Below are 22,766 nucleotides of genomic sequence, written 5' to 3'. Positions count from 1 at the left end.
CCCTACATAAATTTTTCACCAGTCACAAAATCACTTGCTGCTAGCAAACTAAAGAAACTGTTTTGAGTATTTTTCAAAATTTTTAGGCTAAAGTGGGTGATAAAATGAAAAATCTACAGAGAAAATAATAAAACAGTATCTGAATTTCTTTTCAACTGTCATGTGATATTCATGGTACTTGTGACAGCAGTGATTGAAAAATTTACGGCTAAGAGAGATAATTGCTGCTGGGAGTTTGATTTGGGACAAGAATTCATGTACTTCAACTTTAAACAACACAAGTCTTACCTGGAAATGAGAATTATATTTGTTCGTCAAGATTACATTTTTTTAGAATTGAATCAAACCACTGAATTCATAAAAATTAGTCCAGAAGGAATGATATGGATTTTATGATTAACGATTTCACATTTAAAATGCATTGTATATGCTCAGTTTAAAGTTATTCGTACCTGTATTACAGAGTCCATTCAGGGAAGTTTTTCTGTATCCTGCATTACAAACACACGTGGCCTGCAGTGCCCCTAAGTTGCTCACACCTGTGACCAAACACTGGCCCTGTCCACAGCCATCCGGGCATGCATCATCTTCAACTTTACAACCATCCTTGGCCCCTGGGAACTGGTTACCTGTGCTCAGGTCATACACCTTCAAGGAGAAAAATCTGTACGTCAAAATACAGAAATACCTTGTAAATGCTTCGAAGGTCACAGTTTCTAAATGCTCTAGATGAAGCCTTGTCTATAAATTGGTCTTATAAAATCTACGTAGTTTGAAACTTGGTCATCTTGGGTCAAAAACTAGGTCACCAGGTCAAAGATGTCTGGCACATTATAACACATATAATAACAGCACAGATTTCAAGTGAAACATTTTTAATAATTTCTTAATGCCATTCTATAAGCACTCTATTTTCACATTATCTAATTATATTATTATATAATATTTACAAAACAAACATGTTTTGGCAAAGATGAATTTAAGCCATTAATTTGCCTTGCATCAAATTTTTCATATTTACAGGAATTGGAAATTTACAAGTACCAATACAATATTAACAGTTCCTGTACTTTCTGAATTCTGAAAACTTAACAGGAAATACCTAGAAGCATACCCCATCAAGCAGTGATTAAGGTAATGGACTCAACAATATCCATGTACATGTTATCATTTAATAGGTAATTCAGCATTCTTCCGATGTAAATATAGCTCGAAGTGCATATCACCTTTCGAAACATCCGCTTAATGCCAAAATCTTCTAAAGAGAATACATAACTCACCCGATTGCCCTTAAACCGATTAAACCGTACTGTCATTACTGGTCCACACCCTTAAACCGATCAAACCGTACTGTCATTACTGGTCCACACCCTTAAACCGATCAAACCGTACTGTCATTACTGGTCCACCCCCTTAAACCGATCAAACCGTACTGTCATTACTGGTCCACACCCTTAAACCGATTAAACCATACTGTCATTACTGGTCCACAACCTTAAACCAATTAAGCCAGCATACATACCTCTCTGTTATGAATCAGATTTTTCATACATCCATCAAATTTGTCTGACAGAACATTGGCAGGATACGAGGGGCTGCTCAGCCTTCCACCAAGTTGAAGAACATCGATAACATTTATGTAAACATTTTCACCTCTGGTAACCCCAGAGACCTCACAATCCGATCTATCCTGTGTGTTGCTGTCTACACAGTGATCAACTACCATCCTTACATTCTGAAAAAAAAGAAACAACCTATGTGACATCTGATTTTACTTTTACATTACCTTTGTAATATTTTTCGGTTGATGTGACATGAGTAAATATATTTTTTCTACTTATTTTTACAAGATAATGCCTAAATAATTAGGCCATTAAATCATGAAGAATTTGTTTTAACGAGAACTTTTGTTGCCGGTCTCAACATGAATGATTCATTATTCCTCAACACTCTAATTTCAATTCATCACTTGGCTTATACTCTCTCCATGTAAATAGCCCACAGAAGGAAGTTGGTTCTTCCATAATACTAGTATCTTACTTGCATAGCTCCAGAAAAACTGTTAATCCATTTGCAAAGAAGACTTGCATAGTTGATTTATTTTGCTATAACACGTTATGTGTACAATTTCATACTGCAATTTCTTATAAAGTTAAATTGCACACTGCCCCAATTTTGTAAAAATACAGTAATGAGCCGCGTCATGAGAAAACCAACAAAGTGGGTTTGCGACCAGCATGGATCCAGACCAGCCTGCGCATCCACGCAGTCTGGTCAGGATCCATGCTGTTCGCTTTTAAAGCCTATTGGAATTGGAGAAACTGGTAGCAAACAGCATGGATCCTGACCAGACTGCGCGGATGCGCAGGCTTGTCTGGCTCCATGCTGGTCGCAAACCCACTATGTTGGTTTTCACATGGCATGGCTCAGTTAAACCTGCCTTAACAGCACTTGCATTAAGTTGCCAGTAAGCATATTTTCTGAATTTGACATTTTGTTCTTATTTCCACCTGACTTAAGCAGTCACCTTCTAAGTTCCTACATCAAAACCTGCATAGTATCTCTATACATAGGCATTATTATCTATAACAGATATAACTTATGCTCAAAAGCATAAAGCCATGAATTCATGTGTAACAGTACAATGTACCTTTTTATTCCTAAAGATGTCAATTCTATGCCACGCTCCATCATTGAGATTTTTCCCTCCAGAGATTGACATTTCTATTTCTCCAGTGCCATGATTAATTCTTAGCCTTGGTTTTCCATTAACCAACTCTAGCAAAATAAAATCTCTCGGATCGGAGGGGTCGAGCTCAGCTACTGGTCCGTTGTACAGAATAAGTGCTGTACCCTTTTTCGTCATGAATTCGATACTTGTTCTGCTCTCCTCGCACTGTTCCAGCTGCTTGTACAAAGCATAACCTGTACCATCGAAACTCTGACGTAACTTCTGACATCGCGGTCCTTCAAACCCGTCTGGACAGTCACAGCTGAAGGTTAATAGGAGAATCAAAATAGTCAGCAAAACTGTGTACTTAACAGCTGTTTTGTAATTACAGTAAGATCAGATACTGTCTCATAACCCAAATTTGCAAATTTATAAAAAGTTCACAAGACTAAACTAAACTACAAAAGACTGTAAAATCCTTGTGTGGTCTGTACATATTTTGCTTACAAGTAAGTGAAATCCTAGTTTTCAAGAAGAACAACTACAGTAATAAAATGCTTAAGTAGCAAACATGTATCCCTTAAAAGTACTCAAGATTTTATAATATTTCTGTAAAGTTAAGATAAGAAAACATTAGAGCCGTGCCATGAGTAAACCAACATACTGGCTTTGCGACCAGCATGGATCCAGACCAGCCTGTGCATCCGTACAGTCTGGTCAGGATCCATGCTGTTTGCTAACAGTTTCTCTAATTCCAATAGGCTTTGAAAGCGAACAGCATGGATCCTGACCAGACTGCATGGATGCGCAGGCTGGTCTGGATCCATGCTGGTCGCAAAGCCACTATGCTGGTTTTCTCATGGCACGGCTCAAAATTTTATACAATCTACGAAAACAGAAGAATTATTTTCTCACCTGACAACACCCCAGTCATTCTTGTTACATACGCCACCATGATAGCAATACCCTGGTGTACACTCAATTGCTGCTGGAAACTGTGTTGCCCGGCAACCACATTCACCTACTACATTTGTATCCACACCCACGTATGAACTCCCTTTAGTGTTGTACATTTTTGGATTTTCTGTCACAACAAGTTTATTGAAGCAACCACCTTCGCAAGTTTCAAACTGACACATGTCAATTGGGACCATGTCAATTTTACCAACATTCGCTACACCTTCTGTCTGCAGTAAGTTTTCAAACTATAAAAAAAAGAAGAAAAAATATTCAAAATTAGGATTTTAAAAGATGACAAGAGCTGTCTGATGACAGGGTTCTCGTTTATTTGATGCCCTTCCACGTAATAGCTAGTTACACTCAAAGCTTAAGGAAAAATTTCTAACCTGAAATTTCAAGTTAAAAAGGGGCATAATATGTACAAAATAAAAGCTAGAGTTATGTTATCAGTACTTGTTCTGGAAGATCATCTCCTGATGCCAAAGACATATGTGAAGTTTGAAATCATTTGCCCAAATAGTTTTTGTAAAACCTGCTTACATGCAAAACCTTAACATGAAATGAGCTTAATTTTGACCAAAAAAAAGGTAAAGTTGTGTAACAAGTCCTTGAAGGTCATCACATAATACTGAAGACATAATATGAGCTGTGCCATGGGAAAACCAACATAGTGGCTTTGCGACCAGCATGGATCCAGACCAGCCTGCGCATCCACGCAGTCTGGTCAGGATCCATGCTGTTCGCTAACAGTTTCTGTAATTGCAGTAGGCTTTGAAAGCGAACAGCATGGATCCTGACCAGACTGCGTGGATGCGCAGGCTGGTCTGGATCCATGCTGGTCGCAAAGCCACTATGTTGGTTTTCTCATGGCACGGCTCATATGTGAAGTCTGAAAGCATTTGGCCCAGTAGTTTCTGAGAAACCTACTTACATGCAAACTTGGTCCTTGTTACTAGGACACTGATGTTGACAAAAGTATGATTACAATAGCTCTACTCTTTGAAAATTTTCAAATAGTCAAGATAAAAAGGATGCTCAAAAGAATAGTATTTGTAGACAACACTCAGTTTTATAATATATCTATAAAATTCTTTAGAACATTATCGATAAAAAATGGAAGATGATGTATTAAATTCAGTATCCTACTGAGCTGTATTCTGACAATTCATGTCTTCATTCAACATACAAATTTTCTTTAAGGAAATGTCTACAGATTTCTTGACTGAGTGAAAACGTTCTTTCCACCGAGATCATGTTCAGAGTCCTTTCTTTATTTCTTTTAAAGAAACTGAAAACTTTCATAATTTCTGTAACACAGTGATTTTTTTTGTTTGTTTTGCTTATAGTCATACAGACATAATTTAGGTCATATGGCTACTTTCTTAGCTCTCAGGATGACCCCAGCTGCCCCTCCAGGCATCATTTTGTCACAGGAGGGCACTTTGGTAAAACCACTGACCTTCCGAACCCACAACAGTAAGTGACAAGTGATTCGAAGTCAGCGACCTTAATCACTAGGCCACGGAGGTCACATATAATACAATTAAACTTGCATATATTAAGACCATGTATGAGAAAGAAATTCAGTGGTCTCTACCTACGGGTGGTCTTTATTAGCATGTAAAAATGTATTGCAACTGTTTTGAATCAGAAATGAAACAAGAGGTACTCACAATGAGGTGACCTCTACCTACAGGTGTACTTTACCCTGCTGAATTTCTAAAATGGACTGGTCCATCATTCAGTTTCATTTAGTATTCAAAGAGATGTTCACTGAAAATTTACTGACTGAATACCAAGCAGTGCAGACCATGATCAGCCTGCACAGATATGCAGGCTGATCTTGGTCTGTGCTGGTCACAAAGGTATAATCACTTGCCGCCAGTAGGCTAAAAGTCAATATAAGTTTGACTGTAATTCGATAGTGTAGTTATTTAAATTACCCCAGTTTTGTCTGCTGTGACAATTCCGTTTAGTCTGCTACTCTGATAATACGGTGAACCATGAGCAGCAAACCGTACGTCTGTATGCGTCTCATCACCCATTACACTGATGATCTGGACAAAGTGAAGTTTGTCCTCAATATCTCTCTGGACTGGACCGTATAACTTTTCTGCCAGTTTTTCTTGGAATTTATCCAACATACTTTTTTCAAATGCTGCACTTCTTCCACCTTCCTTTCCTTGGAAATGTGGTCTGAATATAAAATCTTCTGGGCTGATACCTGTGAAAGAAAGATCGATAGTCAGTGACCTAGCAAATCCACAACAGAGTTCTTGCAAGTTCATTAAGGTCTTCAGAAATGACAGTAGAACATTTCTGATTTTCATATATCTCTGACTATGTCAATTTTATTGCCAAAATTCTGCCACAGGATAAGTTTTAATTTTATGCTGTTAACAATATTTATATTGAAAATTTTGAAACAATCAAACAAAAAATAAAGACAAAATTTCTCACAAGGGAAAATTCTGAATGAAAAGAAAGGTCTTGAACACACATTTGTGAGGGGCAACAGCTTCAAGGTCAGTGACCTTAACCACTCCACCATAGTAGCCCCTTCAGGCTTTTTACCTTAAAAGCTGGGATAAGACAGAATCAATTACCATCAATTCTAATTGAGCCCGAGTTGTACACTGCATCTTCAGAGACTTCAATGACATGAATGCGAACCGTGGATGTTCTAGCTAAACCTGCCTGGTCCTCAACTCTCACTTGTACTTCAAAGGACATGTCCGGTACTCCAGGCTTCAAAGTTATGTCTCCAGTAACAGGATCAATACTGAAAAAGAAAAACATCAAAAGAACTTAAATATCAAAATCAATTGTAAAGAAGGCATACATTTGTTTCAGTAAAAGATCAAATTTTTCCCACCTAGTACAAACTACGTATTTTCACAAGAAGCTTTAATATCCTCTATTTTATATACTCTGTCACGGACATAAATTAAACATACACAACATGCAGCATACCTAATGTGAAAAAAACACTTGAGTCTTACATTTTGTTAATGTGACCTGCAAGTACAGACAAAAAGTTTTTTACTGAAAAATATATATACCATCAAATATTTTTCTTTTAAAGGCTAATAATGCCTTTCGTTTTCATGTGGCTGCCACACTTTTCACAATCCTGTTATCGATAATTACCTTTCTCAAATATTTGCCAAAGGTCTGAATATTGCTAAATGTTTTTTTTTAAGTACACTTAAGCCTGCTTTAGTAGTCAACTGTAATAAGCAGCCTCCTGCCTTAAGTGGCTACCTGGCTTAAGTGGCCACCTGTTTTAAGTGGCTACCTGCCTTAAGTGGCCAACTGCCTTAAATGGTTACCTGCCTTAAGTGGCTACCTGCCTTAAGCAGCTCAACTGCGTCATTCCCTTGACTTGCTGCTTAGCACGGGTTTACCAAAACATCTGAGATGCTTTTAAAAATCATCATTCATGGTGCGTTTTTTAAAGATATTAATTAATATTAATGTTTGAAAATATGAACAATTACTTTGTTATTGTTTCTTTTACTATTTATCAATATCCAAACAACATCTTATGTCAACTTCTATACATTAGATTTTTCCTAAAATATAAAAAAACTGACCTAAACTGCAAACCTGAATGATATCATTATCTTTTCTATCAACCAATACTTACGAGACAAGAAGTCCTGCAACATTTGGATTAAGAAGTGTAAACTGTTTATCTGTGTCCATGTCATCGGGATCATTGGCATTAACTTGACCAATCTTTATATCACCAAACAGGCCTGAAATTGATGTAAAATTTAATGACCAGAGATTATTACTTGGCTTAAATCACCCGCCCGAGTAAGCTAATGTACACTGTACGTTAAGCTGCCAACCTGAGGAAATTGTAGGTTTGCACACAACTGGAAATTTATTGAAAAAGAGAATTACTGTGAATTCATTTTCATTTTGTGGGCAAATATTACATTTTGTAGTTTTGACAAGCAGCAATATCGTTGGGAGATGAATTCATGGATTTTAACTTCTGAACATGAAATAAGTAGGAGTTTTACTTCTTCTACAATGGAATTTAATTTCAAAGATAAAATCTACCATAAAGTTTATGAATATTAGTTCTATTTCATATTTTAGTAGCATTTATAGTCATCGCACACATGGGCAACTTCTTTAGAATAATTCTAACAACTGCTGTGATTAAAGTTTAAGAAATAGTGCAAGATACAGAAAACAATTTAAGGACAAGATGCTTCCCTGGTTCCTAAGCATGCCAGGTGTAAAGCACCCACAAGGAACTATTTTCTGTACGTTATTCATTTTAGCTGGAGGAATGGTGGCTTCAACCCACAACACCTGGTTTTTTAGTCCAGTGTCTTACTACAGAATGCTTTCATCCTCTCTCATACATTTTATCACCCAAATTCTTACTGAGGCCTCTGTGGCCGAGTGGTTAAGGTCGCTGACTTCAAAGCATTTGCCCCTCACCATTGTTGGTTCAAGCCTCTCTCAGAGTATTGAATTCTTCATGTGAGGAAGCCATCAAGCTGGCTTACGGAAGGTCAGTGGTTCTACCCAGGTGCCCATCTGTGATGAAATACTGCACGGAGGGGCACCTGGGGGTCTTCCGCCATCATAAAAGTTGGAAAGACGCCGTATGACCTATAACTGTGTTGGTGCAATGTTAAACCCAACAAAACAAACAAACAAACAAATTCTTACCTTTATAGTTGTAAACCACAATATTCTGGTACCCATCTTCATGTTTGTTATCATTCTGGTCCTGTATGGTAACATCTAAGATCCGGGTACAACACTGCTGGTCCCCGCGATTCATTTCCCTTAGATCACACATTTTGATAGGCAGGGATACGGTCTTCCCTTCTGTGCTATGTTCTCTGTCAAAAGTTCCTGAGACATAAATTGTTGCAGTACCTCGGCCATTATCTCCATCTGAAAAAAAAAACAACAACATATTTTTAAACTTCTAAATGTAAGAAAATTGTTTCTACCAACAATCTGTCTAATACAGTCCAGTGAAAGCCTGTCAGAAAAAGCATGGGAATCTATCTCAGTATCTTACAAATGAAAACTTTGCCAAAGCACACAAAAGCTTTGCCTGCAATATAAAATCTTTATCAAATTTGCCAACTATATAGGATCTTTGCCAGAAATCTGCAAACTTTATTGGCGGTGTAGGAGATGTTCATCGAAGATATTGTCGATGACGGATGAATAAAATCTGTTATCCATATATGAACCACGCCATGAGAAAACCAACACAGTGCATCCACGCAGTCTGGTCAGGATCCATGTTGTTCGCTTTCAAAGCCTTTTGCAATTAGAGAAACCGTCAGCGAACAGCATGGATCCTAACCAGACTGCGCGGATGCACTATGTTGGTTTTCTCATGGCACGGCTCATATCCTAAAAGCTCACCACCTGAGCACTTCACTTTCTGTTCAGGTGAGCAAAAAAACGGAAATAATTTGAAAATTACATCTGAGTTAAAAAAGTCCAAATCAAAATATCCCAAAGTGCAGTAAGTTACTAAGGTTCATCTACTGAGATTATACATACTATTGTCCTCTGTTAAACGGAACTGAGAACATCGTGGGTACAATTGATTGTCATTACAGGTCAATTCGAAAGAAAATGGTTGTCCATTGTTCTCTTCATCTGCATCTATAGCAGAAATGGTCACCAAAGTGGCATCATTGAACTCTTGATTCTCCATTATCGAAACAGTCTTGGAATAGTCCTGGGCAAAATCTGGACAATTATCGTTGATGTCTGTAACTGATACAGTCAGAGTTGCGGTTCCTGTGTTCTGGGGAGAACCTGCAAATTGTAACAGAAATCTATAACTGACTAATCATAATACTGGATAATCTATAAAATACTTTTGAAATGCTGTTTTACTTACAAAGCAATTGTTGACAAGAAATCATAACAGAATAACTGGTGTCCCTTTATTAGGGACATTTTTCACAAAACATACCGCAACCCAAAACAATGTTTTCATCTATATTATACCATCAAAACATCTCGAAATCTTTTCATGGTACTTGCATTCACATATTAATATCTGTATTTTAAGGATTTAATGATATTTTCATTATTAATGATGAAAAAAAAATGTAATGAAATATTTCACCATGTTAAAGAAATTAATGAACTGTATGAACAAAAGACAACATTTACATGGCACCAATAACAGGCATTTTTTAAAGCAGTTAACACCAGTGTGAGTCAACATCTGGAGCTGTGCTGCCTACTCAATTGCAGGGTGACACAATGTATTGCCACCATATTCTGTTACCTAGGGCTACAAATACACAACTTACAATGCAAAATGCCCTGGTTTGCATTCTCAAAATCTACAGTTCTTAACTGCTTTTTTATGTTATTCATCAACATAAAATCAACTTGCTATGAAAACAATTCTATTTCTAAATTAGTGGGAAGTTTAAAAGAAATTGTACTTTTATAATATAAAAGGGAAGTAATTACATGTACTATCAACTACCTTAAAACCTATTAAGCCAAGTATTTCTGACTTTGAAAACCATACCTTGGACATTATCTATTGCCAGAATGTGTACTACGTGTATGGATGTAGTCTCTCGGTCCAGTGGATTTAGAATAGACACTTCTCCTTGTTGATTTATGGTAAATCTTCTTGTTGGATCCGATTCACGTGAAATGTAATACCTGAAAAATGATCAGCTCAAACTCTTAACAAGTCCACTTGAAAAAATGCTACATAGTAATGTAAAATGAAAAATTTTAGCGATATATTCGCATATTTCGATTTTCATTTTTATTATTCCCAAAAAATAAGTCCTTGCAAAAAGTCTGATTTTATAATTTATACATAATTTATTTTAGGTAGATTATGAAGGAAGTTGTATAACTTATATTAATCACTCTCGACATCTCATTCCTGATGGAATCCTTTACTGGTACCATTTTTTATGTCTTTGGTATGACGCGGCCGGGGATCGAACCCACGACCTCCCGCACTCGAAGCGGATGCTCTACCACTAGATTATCGAGGCGGTACCGGAAAAGTCTGATTTTATGTATTTCTATGGAAAATTTTTACAGCTTATGTGAAGAAAAAAAACTTGCTTAACTGGACTTCAAAAATTCACTAAATTCTGGTCATGCAAAAGATCTGAAATTACAGTAATTGTGGAAATATACAAGTCCATTTACACATCACACATTAATCATAACACATAAACATGTGTCATTTAACATGTCTGTTTTCAGCACAAGACAACAAGCAGAGAAAATAGACAAATTCCAATTATCATCATGGTATATGGTATAACAAAACATGCAGTAAAACTGAGGAAGTTCTATGGTATATGGTATAACAAAACATGCAGTAAAACTGAGGAAGTGCTATGGCATATGGACCACTTGCAGTAAAACTGAGGAAGTGCTATGGCATATGGACCACTTGCAGTAAAACTGAGGAAGTGCTATGGCATATGGACCACTTGCAGTAAAACTGAGGAAGTGCTATGGCATATGGACCACACTTGCAGTAAAATTGGGGAAATTCTGCATTTTAAATTTACCACAAACCATTGACTTCATCCATTCTGATGCTAACCTTGTCTGATTTTTTTTCTACCAGACAATTTCCTTTTTCCAGTTTACTGAATTTACTAGAAATACTCAAAAGGAATAAAATTTACTTATCTACAATGAACAAATCACAGAAATGGACATACTCAAATGTCTTGTAATCTTCATCCACATCCTTGTCTGTTGCAATGAATGTTTCAAGAAGTGTCCCAACTTGTGCATTTTCTGGTATGCTTTTTGTCTTTTCACGAATTACAAATGTTGGTACTTCATCATTGTAGTCGGTTACGACAACTTCTACGAAAGTTTCTGCTCTTTTTTTATTGTCCGGTCCCGGATCTGGATCTACAGCGTACACCGTCAGGTTGAAATTTCGCTGCATATTTTGAATGTCATCATAGTCTACGGGCTACAAATATACATGAAATTATGTAAAATCTGAAACATTAGCGAGAAGTTAATTTTTGCTGATGCTGTCTCTTAATTCCTTCTCAAAAACTGATCGGATTTTAGATTTTTATCCATTTAAACGTCAAAGAAATTAGTCCCACACAAATGTAAATGATTTTAAAGTAAACGACGATCAGAATCTGCAAATTTAATAAATTCTTGTAACTATCAGCGAGCCTAAATTTCGATGTTAACCAAGGCACATCATTTCAGTCAAGTAAAGATAAACAAATTTGACTTTGGCACTTTTCAAGTGATAACTGAATATGTAACCACACGCAAAACTTCTTGAATCGGCAGTTTGCAAAATTTTTGACCCGCTAAAATATTCACTTATAAATACAGTATTTACTTAGTCAACTGCACAAAAACAAGATTGCTTTTACTTTTCTCAAAATATCGTGAAATGCGAACAAACCTGATACACTTTAAGGACACCTTCATTTTTAGCCTCATCTTTGTCCATTCTGAAATGTACGGTATCCTTACTTGCCAACGTGTATGTGAGGACAGCATTTGGTCCAATATCCTCGTCATACGCTTTTACCCTGGCAAACTCGCCTAAAATACATGTAGTAAAAATATATATAAATCAATGAGAAGGATTTCATGCATCAACCTAAAAATGTCATATATCGCCAAAGCTAAAACAGGTTAAAAACACAACTACCATTATTCAGTACAATCTATATTTAGCAAGAAAATACCAAATTTTGCTTACATATTGCGACTAATTGCCCAGTGTTTTGAAGAAATTTAAACAATATGTCAATATCCAACTCCCAGAATGTAAGTGAAAATAAGCGTAAAACATGAGCTGTCCATAAGACAGCCTGCTCCACTATTCGGCAATTTGAGAGTAAAATGAATTTATGTCTCAATAAGAGACCTCTACTTTAAAAAGAAGATACACCAAGATATAAAAAGACCCTACTACTCAGAGGGGTAAAGGGCAAGTATGGAAGGGGTAATGATGATGATGGTAAAGATATATTTTGTGTTTCAATTCATTATCTTATACAGTACCAATGTCATGTCCAGCAAACAAAGTTTTGTCAAAAAAATAAAGTATTAACGGGGCAAAAAATACAAATCAGAGGTATGGGGTTTGTTACCACACATGCAGAATGATGATGATAAAGATACATTTTACGTTTCAAGTCATTATCTTATATTGTACTAGAGTTATATCCAGAAAGCAAAGATTGCCAAAAAACTTTTAAGTATGAAAGGGGCATAATTCTGTCCAAAAAAAACAACATTAGATTTATGGGGATTGTAACCACACATACAGATAATAATTACAAAGAAATGTTTCTAATTTCAAGTCATTATCTTTGAAAGTACCAAAGATATGTCTATAAACGAAGCTTTCGAAAAATTAACATGAAAATAATTCCAAGTATAACTCCTTGGTGACCTTGACCTTGGGTATAATGGGCCCAGCCCCTTTACATACTTTGTTTGTATGCTGGACAGTGTTTATTTAAAGTTACAGTAACATTTAAGCAATAGCAACAAAGATATGACAGAAAAGCAAAGGTTGCCGAAAAACTTTAACCTTAAAAATAACCCAAGTAGAACACCTTGATGACCTTGACCTTGGGTATATTGGACCCAGTCCCTGCACATATTTTGTTTGTACACTGGACAATGTTTATGTAAAGTTACAGTAAGATATAAGCAACTGCAACAAAGATATGACAGAAAAACAAAGGTTGCCGAAAAAAACAAAAAGGTCACGCCGGTGCCCACACCGACACCGACATTGGGGCGAGTAGAATAGCCCACCTATTCTCCGAATAGTGGAGCTAACAAGTTGCTAACAAAACATTTTTCAAGGATTTTCAGGAGAAAGCAGACTTATATTTTTTCCAAATCCAAGGACTTTTTCAAGGACCATTATCTAAGTCAAGGACTTATGGTGATAATACTGTATTATTACAAAAACAATTCTTGTATTCATGAGTGCAGACTCAAAACAGTCTTAAATTCAAGAGTATAAAATATACACAAAAAAAAAAAAAAAAAAAAATGTGAAAATTATTTCAATGGAAATGCAATTTTGTGCTTATGTTAATTTTGTCTGCTAGGAATTTTTAAATCATTTAAATAAGTGGAAGAATTTTCAAAGTCACCTTAAAAATGAGCATTTGAATATTTGATCAAATGGCAGCTATTTTGTTTCCATGGCAACAAGAAACAAAATGGCAGATTTATTTGATTTCTTGATACATACTTGAACTGTATTCACTTATTTCTGTAAATATTAATTACGCTACTTTTTCCAGGTATAATGAAAGAAATTAACATGTTTTACAAATCTATTTGAAATGCTATTTACTAAATAAAGAACCCAACAGTTTGTAAATGACATCATAAACACATAAAATGGCTGCCTCCATGATCAGCCATTTGCTTAAACTTCAAACTGCCATATCTTTTTCAATAGTGGTCCAATTTTAAACAAGAGCACCGCCTTGCGGGTGCTGACGCTCATCTGATTTTTTTTGTATAATAGAAATATTGTCCTACCCATGATTTTCTAAGTCTATAATAGGGCCATCATTCTTGCAAAAAGCAGGATAGAGTTATGTTTCTTGACGTACAGCATCCGCTTATGATGGTGAAAAATTGTTGCAAGTTTTAAAGCAATAGCTTTGATAATTTATGAGAAAAGCTGACTTAAACATAATACTCAACCAAGACAACTGATTTTCCAAGTCCAAAAGGGGCACTAACTATTGCAAAAAGAAGGATGGAGTTATGTTTCTTGATGTACATGGTCAGCTTATGATGGTGAACAAGCGTTGCAAGTTTCAAAGCAACAGCTTTGATAGTTTAAGAGAAAAAGTTGACCTAAACATAAAACTTAACCAAGAAATCTGATATTTTCTAAGTCCAAAAGAGGCCATAAATCTTGCAAAAAGCAGGACAGAGTTATGTTCCTTGCTGTACAGGGTCAGCTTATGATGGTGAACAAGAGTTGCAAATTTTAAAGCAATAGCTTTGATAGTTTAGGAGAAAAGCTGACCTAAACACTTAAAAACTTAACCAAGAAAACTGATTTTCTAAGTCCAAAAGGGGCAATAATTCTTGCAAAAAGCAGGATGGAGTTATGTTTCTTGATGTACAGGGTCAGCTTATGATGGTGAACAAGTGTTGCAAGTTTCAAAGCAATAGCTTTGAAAGTTTAGGAGAAAAGTTGACCTAAACATAAAACTTAACCAAGAAATCTGATATTTTCTAAGTACAAAAGGGGCCATAAATCTTGCAAAAAGCAGGATGGAGTTATGTTTCTTGCTGTACAGGGTCAGCTTATGATGGTGAACAAGTGTTGCAAGTTTCAAAGCAATAGCTTTGATAGTTTAGGAGAAAAGCTGACCTAAACATAGAACTTAACCAGGCAACGCATACGCCGACGCCGATCAAGTGATGACAATAACTAATCATTTTTTTTCAAAAAATCAGATGAGCTAAAAATCTTTCAGTGTTACAAAAGGCTTGAGGATGTCTTCCATATCAAATTAACTTATTATCAGGTATTCCTTGCCCTTTAATCTATAAATATATAGCATATTTGAGATAATAAAGCTTCCTCACATGAAGAATTCAACACTCGGGCGTTGAATTCTTCATGTGAGGAAGCTATCCAGCTGGCTTACGGAAGGTCGGTGGTTCCACCCAGGCGCCCGCTCATGATGAAATAATGCACGGAGGGGCACCTGGGGTCTTCCTCCACCACCAAAGCTGGAAAGTCGCCATATGACCTAAAATGGGTCGGTGCGACGTTCAACACAACCAAAAAAAAAAGAAAGAAATTAACTAAATGTTAAATCAAATATAATTAATTAAAAATTTATCAAATTTTCAGTGAACACCCATTTGAATATATTTAGTGGTACTGCCCAAACTGAATGATAGACCAATCCATTTTAAGAATTTAGGCATTATTTCAGGTACAGGTGGGCATCTGGGTAGAACCTGCAACCTTGTACAAGACAGCTGGATGACTTTCTCCCGGCATGTCAAACAGTGTGTGCTCAACCGAGGGAATTTAAGCCACCATAACAACCATAACCATCTGCTCACCAAGGCCCCTTGTATTAACAAGTGCCTCACTAAAGTTAATGGCTGAAATAATAAATACTTGCCCGATAACTGATGTTCAGACAACAGGACCGAGTAAGTCTGATTAAAGAACGGTGCATTGTCGTTTTCATCCCCAACAGAGATAGTCAATGTTCCCGATCCAGTATTCCGTCCAGGCCCTTTATCAACAGCTTGCACAGTCACAAAATATTTGTCTATTGTCTCCCTGTCAAGTTTGGCTGTTGTTTCAATATCATGCACGTCAAGGGTAAACACTTGATTAGGCAACTGTCCAGTGATAGTCAAATCAAACTCTGCATTTATGCCCTCATCATAATCAATCACTTCTACTCTACCAACCAGGGTACCTGAACAGACAAAGAATATATTTCACTTATATATCAGTGAATCTGGCAAACTGCCACCAAAATATCTTTTATAGAATTTATGAAGCCAACTGATCTTTAACATTCACATTACTGAATGACTGACCTTCATGGAAGAACTAAAGATATGAATGTAACAGATGTTTAAATTAGCCATATCATACCATAAAACAAAAGTCTAACATTTAACCACTTTACCAGGATTCTGATTTTCCATGACAGTCATCTGCCGAGCTTCTTCGGGGAACATTGGCGGATTATCATTGATATCTATAGGTCTCACTACAACTTCTCCAAAACCGTAACGCGGTGTCTTCGATGGATCATTTGGGTCTTCATCAGCGACCTCTACAGTGAATATAAATTCAGCATTCCCATTAGGCTGGTCTCTGTCTAGCCGCTTGACAATTGACAACACTCCAGACTGCCGATCGATCGAGAAATACTGCTGGTCCTTGTCATCGGTAAACTTTAATTCATACCAGAATCTCACTACACCATCACCGTCAATATCACCATCAATATCGGAGGCATTCACCTGAAGTAAACAAAATAAATGCACAACTGCTTGCTTGACAAATTCATTTTAAGGGAAAATTTCGTGTATAATCCAATTCTATACTGCATTATATCTAAATACGAAAATTTCTTGTACCGAAAAAAAAAGGTGATTCAAACAGTATTACTACAATATCACAGGAGCAAACTAATGCAAGGCCACATTCTTGGTGTATTACTAGAGTACATAATAACATTCTGAAATTGATACTGTTTCAAGAATAGAAGACGTATGTTTGTCAAACTGACTTTGTCTTCAATAAAAAAAGAAAGAAGAAATTTTGATGTTTCGAATAAAAAATCTTACATATGGTGAAAAAACCATTTGATTTTAGTCATATTTTATCATTTTCTTCAACTTCTTTCATAAATTCAATAGGAAAAAACATTCATGTAAGATCCTCTATTTTTAGACTAAGAATTCTGAAAAAAATATCCTGAAAAACTTACAGTGGCAATAGGTCCTATAACACTTGCATCCTCCTCTACAAAGTCATTAAACTGATAATTTCCTACCACAGGTGAGTTGTCATTCACATTTTTCACATTGATAGTGACGGTTGTTGAGCTCGAGTGAATAGAGTCAAACACATTTACAATAAACTCGTAACGCTGGAACTGTAAAAATACATAGTAAAATGAACTACCAGAATAACAGAAATCCAGTATTCTTTTGTGTAAGGTATCATTCCATTTGTACGTTCAATAGCAGTACATCAAATTGGCGACTTTGCAGTAAAGAAACCTTTAAAATAAGAGCTGCAGAAAAATCAATGCTGAACAACTGAAAAGCCTTGCCATTAAAATAATTAAACAAGAGGGCCAAGATGGCCCTAGGTCGCTCACCTAAGAAACACACCATAACAGTGTAAAACATGTTTGACCTAGTGATTTCATGGAAACAAATATTCTGACCAATTTTCATTAAGATTGGACCAAAAAATTGGTCGCTTGCGATAAAACAAGCATTTTCTTAGATATGGCCTAGTTTTTGATCCTAGATGACCCATGTTCAAACTCGACCTAGATTTTATCAAGGCAATCATTCTGACCAAAATTCATGAAGATCAATTGAAAAATACAGCCTCTATCACATACACAATTTTTGTCTTTGATTTGACCAAGTGACCTAGTTTTTGACCTCAGATGACCCATATTCAAATTCGACCTAGATTTCATTAAGGCAATCATCCTGACCAAATTTCATAAAAATCAATTGAAAAAAACAGTCTCTATCGCATACACAAGATTTTTCTTTAATTTGACCTAGTGACCTAGTTTTTGACCTCCGATAACCCATATTCAAACTCGACCTAGATTTCATCAAGGCAATCACTCTGACCAAATTTCATGAAGATCAATTGAATACTACATCCTCTATTGCATACACAATGTTTTTCTTCAATTTGACCTAGTGACCTAGTTTTTGACCCCAGATGACCCATTTTCGAACTCGGCCTAGATTTTATCAAGGTAATTATTCTGGCTAAATTTCATGAAGATCAGTTGAAAAATACAGCCTCTATCGCATACACAAGGTTTTTCCTTAATTTGACCTAGTGACCTAGTTTTTGACCCGAGATGACCCATTTTCGAACTCGGCCTAGATTTCAACAAGGTTATCATTCTGACCAAAATTCATGAAGATCAATTGAAAAATACTGCCTCTATCGCATACACAAGGTTTCTCCTTGATTTGACCTAGTGACCTAGTTTTTGACCCGAGATGACCCATTTTCGAACTCGGCCTAGATTTCATCAAGGCAATCATTCTGACCAGTATTCATGAAGATCAATTGAAAAATACAGCTTCTATCGCATACACAAGGTTTTTCTTTGATTTGACCTAGTGACCTAGTTTTTAACCCGAGATGACCCATTTTCGAACTCGGCCTAGATTTCATCAAGATTATCATTCTGACCAATATTCATGAAGAATAATTGAAAAATACAGCCTCTATCGCATACACAAGGTTTTTCTTTGATTTGACCTAGTGACCTAGTTTTTGACCCGAGATGACCCATTTTCGAACTCGGCCTAGATTTCATCAAGGCAATCATTCTGACCAATATTCATGAAGATCAATTGAAAAATACCGCCTTTATCGCATACACAAGGTTTTTCTTTGATTTGACCTAGTGACCTAGTTTTTGACCCGAGATGACCCATTTTCGAACTCGGCCTAGATTTCATCAAGGTTATCATTCTGACCAATATTCATGAAGATTAATTGAAAAATACAGCTTCTATCGCATACACAAGGTTTTTCTTTGATTTGACCTAGTGACCTAGTTTTTAACCCGAGATGACCCATTTTCGAACTCGGCCTAGATTTCATCAAGATTATCATTCTGACCAATATTCATGAAGAATAATTGAAAAATACAGCCTCTATCGCATACACAAGGTTTTTCTTTGATTTGACCTAGTGACCTAGTTTTTGACCCGAGATGACCCATTTTCGAACTCGGCCTAGATTTCATCAAGGCAATCATTCTGACCAATATTCATGAAGATCAATTGAAAAATACCGCCTTTATCGCATACACAAGGTTTTTCTTTGATTTGACCTAGTGACCTAGTTTTTGACCCGAGATGACCCATTTTCGAACTCGGCCTAGATTTCATCAAGGTTATCATTCTGACCAATATTCATGAAGATTAATTGAAAAATACAGCCTCTATCGCATACACAAGGTTTTTCTTTGATTTGACCTAGTGACCTAGTTTTTGACCCGAGATGACCCATTTTCGAACTCGGCCTAGATTTCATCAAGGTTATCATTCTGACCAATATTCATGAAGATTAACTGAAAAATACAGCCTCTATCGCATACACAAGCTAAATGTTGACAGACGACAGACGACAGACGACGGACGACAGACGCCGGACATCGAGCGATCAGAAAAACTCACCTGAGCATTGCTCAGGTGAGCTAAACATACACAATAACAAGAGTAAATGTGGCAAAATGCTGAGCCATTGAACTTTCACCTTTTAAGATGCTATTGCCGCTAAAAATACCGGGTACATGGAACAAATTCTTAAGTCCAAAATGGAGCATAACCTTACATGACTCCATAATTATCTACTGTAAATGCAGAAATTTTCGCGAGGGTTTAATTTTCACTATATTCGCGAGGCCCTACATCTCGTGAAAATTAATCCTCGCATAAATTTTCACCGTTAGTGTAACTGTAATTCAAGTAGGATACCATTTTTACAATTTCGCGAATATTTAACCTTGAGAACATACTCAAAATTTCAAATTCGCGAAACTTTGACCCAGCAAAAATATGTGCTTTTACAGTAAATCACCAGGCCATAGCATACATTTACTGAATGGCTTACCGGCAAATATTTTTATCATTATTATTATTATACAAAATTTATATAGTGCCCTTTTCATGATCAACATGTTCAAAGGCACTTTACATAGCGCAGCCACTCAGGGCTCCAAATTCATCCTCTACTAGTACAGACACAGAGCAATCTGACTAGAGGGCCATAGCAAGAAAAGCCCCCAGAACAGACAGACAGAAGTCCTTTTAGATACAGGACTGTCTGGCAACTCTTTGCAAATAGACAGTCTGGTTCTTTAACGTGCCAAATGTATAGCATTTCTGATCTGCAAGTGTTCCATTACGTGACATTGCAAAAACAAATTTATTTTTTCAGTGAATTCTTCAGTTCAGCAAACCTATGGTGAATGTAACAAGCTGAATGAGATAATATAAATATTGCATAACAAATGAAATTCTTCCTTTTTCTGAAATACTGCTTCAAAACTCATTTAGTCGAAAAAGATAATTAATACCAATATCAAAACATTTATTTCAAATACATATATTTTATAGCCATTTTTGTCAGCAATCCAAATTTTTGTCCATTTTTTTCAGCATGCAACTTTCTTATCATTCAATTTATATATCTCTTTAATATTCAATATGTCTAAAATTTCTTCTTTAGAAATTTTTGCAAATCTTTCAGCCCCCCGCAAAGTATGGTTTCTTTGTCATCTGTGTAATAGCCCAAAAGAACTCATACCACAGGGGTATCTGAGGACTATTAACCTGTCATGAAGCAAAAACTATTGACCACCAATTTATTTAAGGGTCATGTAATACAGGGCAATAGATATTCATACCGCAGGTCCTTTATCATAGTCAAGAGATCCAGCTACAGTCAGGTGACCAGTCTGTGTTTGAATGGAAAACGGTGGTGGCAGGTTTGATGATGGTAATGGACTAACAGAGTATGTGAGCACAGCAGCTAAAAAAGAGAAACATTCAATAGTTAATGAATGAGTAATTCCAGTTACATAAAGTTGTTTTATTTCTTTACATCTAGAAACATTTCTTCTCTATCATTATATAATGGTAGAATTTCTGACAAGGTAACACAAGCTCATTCACATTACAGATGGTCAGCAAGCAAAATAATCTGAATACAACTACAGCTAATTTGATATCAAGTCTTCCCAGATACAAGTTAAGTTAAATCTTCCAAAATACATCTAAATCTGGAATTTTAATTGATCAAGTGTTTAACCAAAATTTGACATAAATTATATTTTGTGCACGTGTTTTCAGGAAGACTTGAAAAATGTCTTCGAGATAGCCATAATTTTGAGATAAGCAAATTCGAGTATTCAGTTTCATCTGTATTCTAGACAACAACACAGTTCTAGAAAATTTGTAATTTTGAACACAATGGCCATGCATTGTCAGCATTCTGTCAAATAGGACATCATTTTACATGCACATTTATAGTCTAGAGTGGCAATCTTACAACATATAGCTAATTTCGAGCATATAATTATGAAATCAAAATCTGTCAATTATGAAAAACGTAGTCAACAATCACACTGGGGACAATTTATTCATGACAGGCCATGATGAATTGGCACATCACTAATTCACTCAACCCCCTAATTTCTCAGGGGTATTTAAAGGGCATATATTTTAAAATCATTTATTTTACGTGCAGCAAATTTTTTGGTTATTTCATGGAGATACGAATTTTTGGATTCAACTTGTGAGAAAAGGAAAAGTAGGAATTTTACTTTTTCCATTGGGATTAAACTTTGTGGACTTATGCAACTACAAAATCCATGAAAATTAGTCCCCAATGAAACTGAATGATCTCACAGTAGATTAGCTTTTACCTGAATCAGGATCTGTTGCTGTCACCTTGGCATTATTTGGTAGTCTGTCACCTATCGGCAGATCTTCCGGAGCCTCGAAGGTGTAACTCTGCTGTGGGAATGACGGAGGATTATCATTGACGTCTTCAATTGTGATTTTTACATTAACCGTACCTGAAAAAAAAAAGTTATGTCAACATTTTCTTAATCTATTTGAAATCTTACTGTTACATGCAAATGCCTGAAAGCTATACAAGCAAAAGGATAATTGTCTTTTGGTTTAAAAATATGCCTAAATTTCACATTTCAAAATATGAACAATTACTTAACAGAAAATATTTAATATAGAATAAACATGTTTGTGTATATATATATATAACATGTTTGTGTGTGTGTGTATATATATATATATAACATGTTTGTGTGTGTGTGTATATATATATATATATATATATATATATATATATATAGTACTGTATATTAAGTTTCAAGTACTACACATATAAAAGAAAGCACAGTACAAAAACACATTAATGAGCCACACCATGAGAAAACCAACATTGCATTTGCAACCAGTATGGATCCAGACCAGCCTGTGCATCCTACTGTTTGCTAACGGTTTCTCTAATTACAATAGGGTTTGAAAGCGAACAGTATGGATCCTGACCAGACTGCTGGTCGGAAATGCACTACGTTGGTTTTCTCATTGTGCGGCTCATTTGTATGATGCCAATAAGGCAAGTTTAAGGTAAGATTTTGAAAGAGCGTCTTCTTACCTTACACACTAACCACCAACTTAATTTACTTAGTCTACCTGAGGACTCGGGGAGTCCCCATATAAGTTACTAGAAATGACTATTAACAGGCTTAGATACATACACACACAGTGGTCACTGTCCACAGTTGGTTTTTAGCAAAGGTTC

The 22,766-nt window shown here is 36.0% G+C and overlaps 1 protein-coding gene across 1 annotated transcript in view; it reads right to left on the bottom strand.

Moving 5' to 3' along the window:
- Positions 1-22,766, bottom strand: part of LOC123533326 (neural-cadherin-like) — a 63,856-nt gene that overhangs the window by 14,564 nt on the left and 26,526 nt on the right. The window contains exons 13-30 of the mRNA XM_053520559.1: positions 21,865-22,017; positions 20,845-20,969; positions 17,146-17,313; positions 16,336-16,675; positions 15,578-16,119; positions 13,427-13,481; positions 12,078-12,220; positions 11,356-11,618; positions 10,182-10,321; positions 9,188-9,448; positions 8,330-8,560; positions 7,281-7,392; positions 6,238-6,413; positions 5,575-5,855; positions 3,587-3,876; positions 2,651-2,993; positions 1,523-1,735; positions 453-648 (exon numbers count right to left, since the gene is read on the bottom strand). Of these exons, the coding sequence (XP_053376534.1) occupies positions 453-648; positions 1,523-1,735; positions 2,651-2,993; positions 3,587-3,876; positions 5,575-5,855; positions 6,238-6,413; positions 7,281-7,392; positions 8,330-8,560; positions 9,188-9,448; positions 10,182-10,321; positions 11,356-11,618; positions 12,078-12,220; positions 13,427-13,481; positions 15,578-16,119; positions 16,336-16,675; positions 17,146-17,313; positions 20,845-20,969; positions 21,865-22,017 (4,032 nt within the window). The remainder of the gene's footprint in view (positions 1-452; positions 649-1,522; positions 1,736-2,650; positions 2,994-3,586; positions 3,877-5,574; positions 5,856-6,237; positions 6,414-7,280; positions 7,393-8,329; positions 8,561-9,187; positions 9,449-10,181; positions 10,322-11,355; positions 11,619-12,077; positions 12,221-13,426; positions 13,482-15,577; positions 16,120-16,335; positions 16,676-17,145; positions 17,314-20,844; positions 20,970-21,864; positions 22,018-22,766) is intronic.

The sequence above is a fragment of the Mercenaria mercenaria genome, chromosome 12 (genome assembly GCF_021730395.1).
Source record: "Mercenaria mercenaria strain notata chromosome 12, MADL_Memer_1, whole genome shotgun sequence".
NCBI classification, from domain to species: domain Eukaryota; kingdom Metazoa; phylum Mollusca; class Bivalvia; order Venerida; family Veneridae; genus Mercenaria; species Mercenaria mercenaria.
Note: the sequence above shows the minus strand (reverse complement) of the source record. Positions and strands in the feature narration are given on the sequence as shown.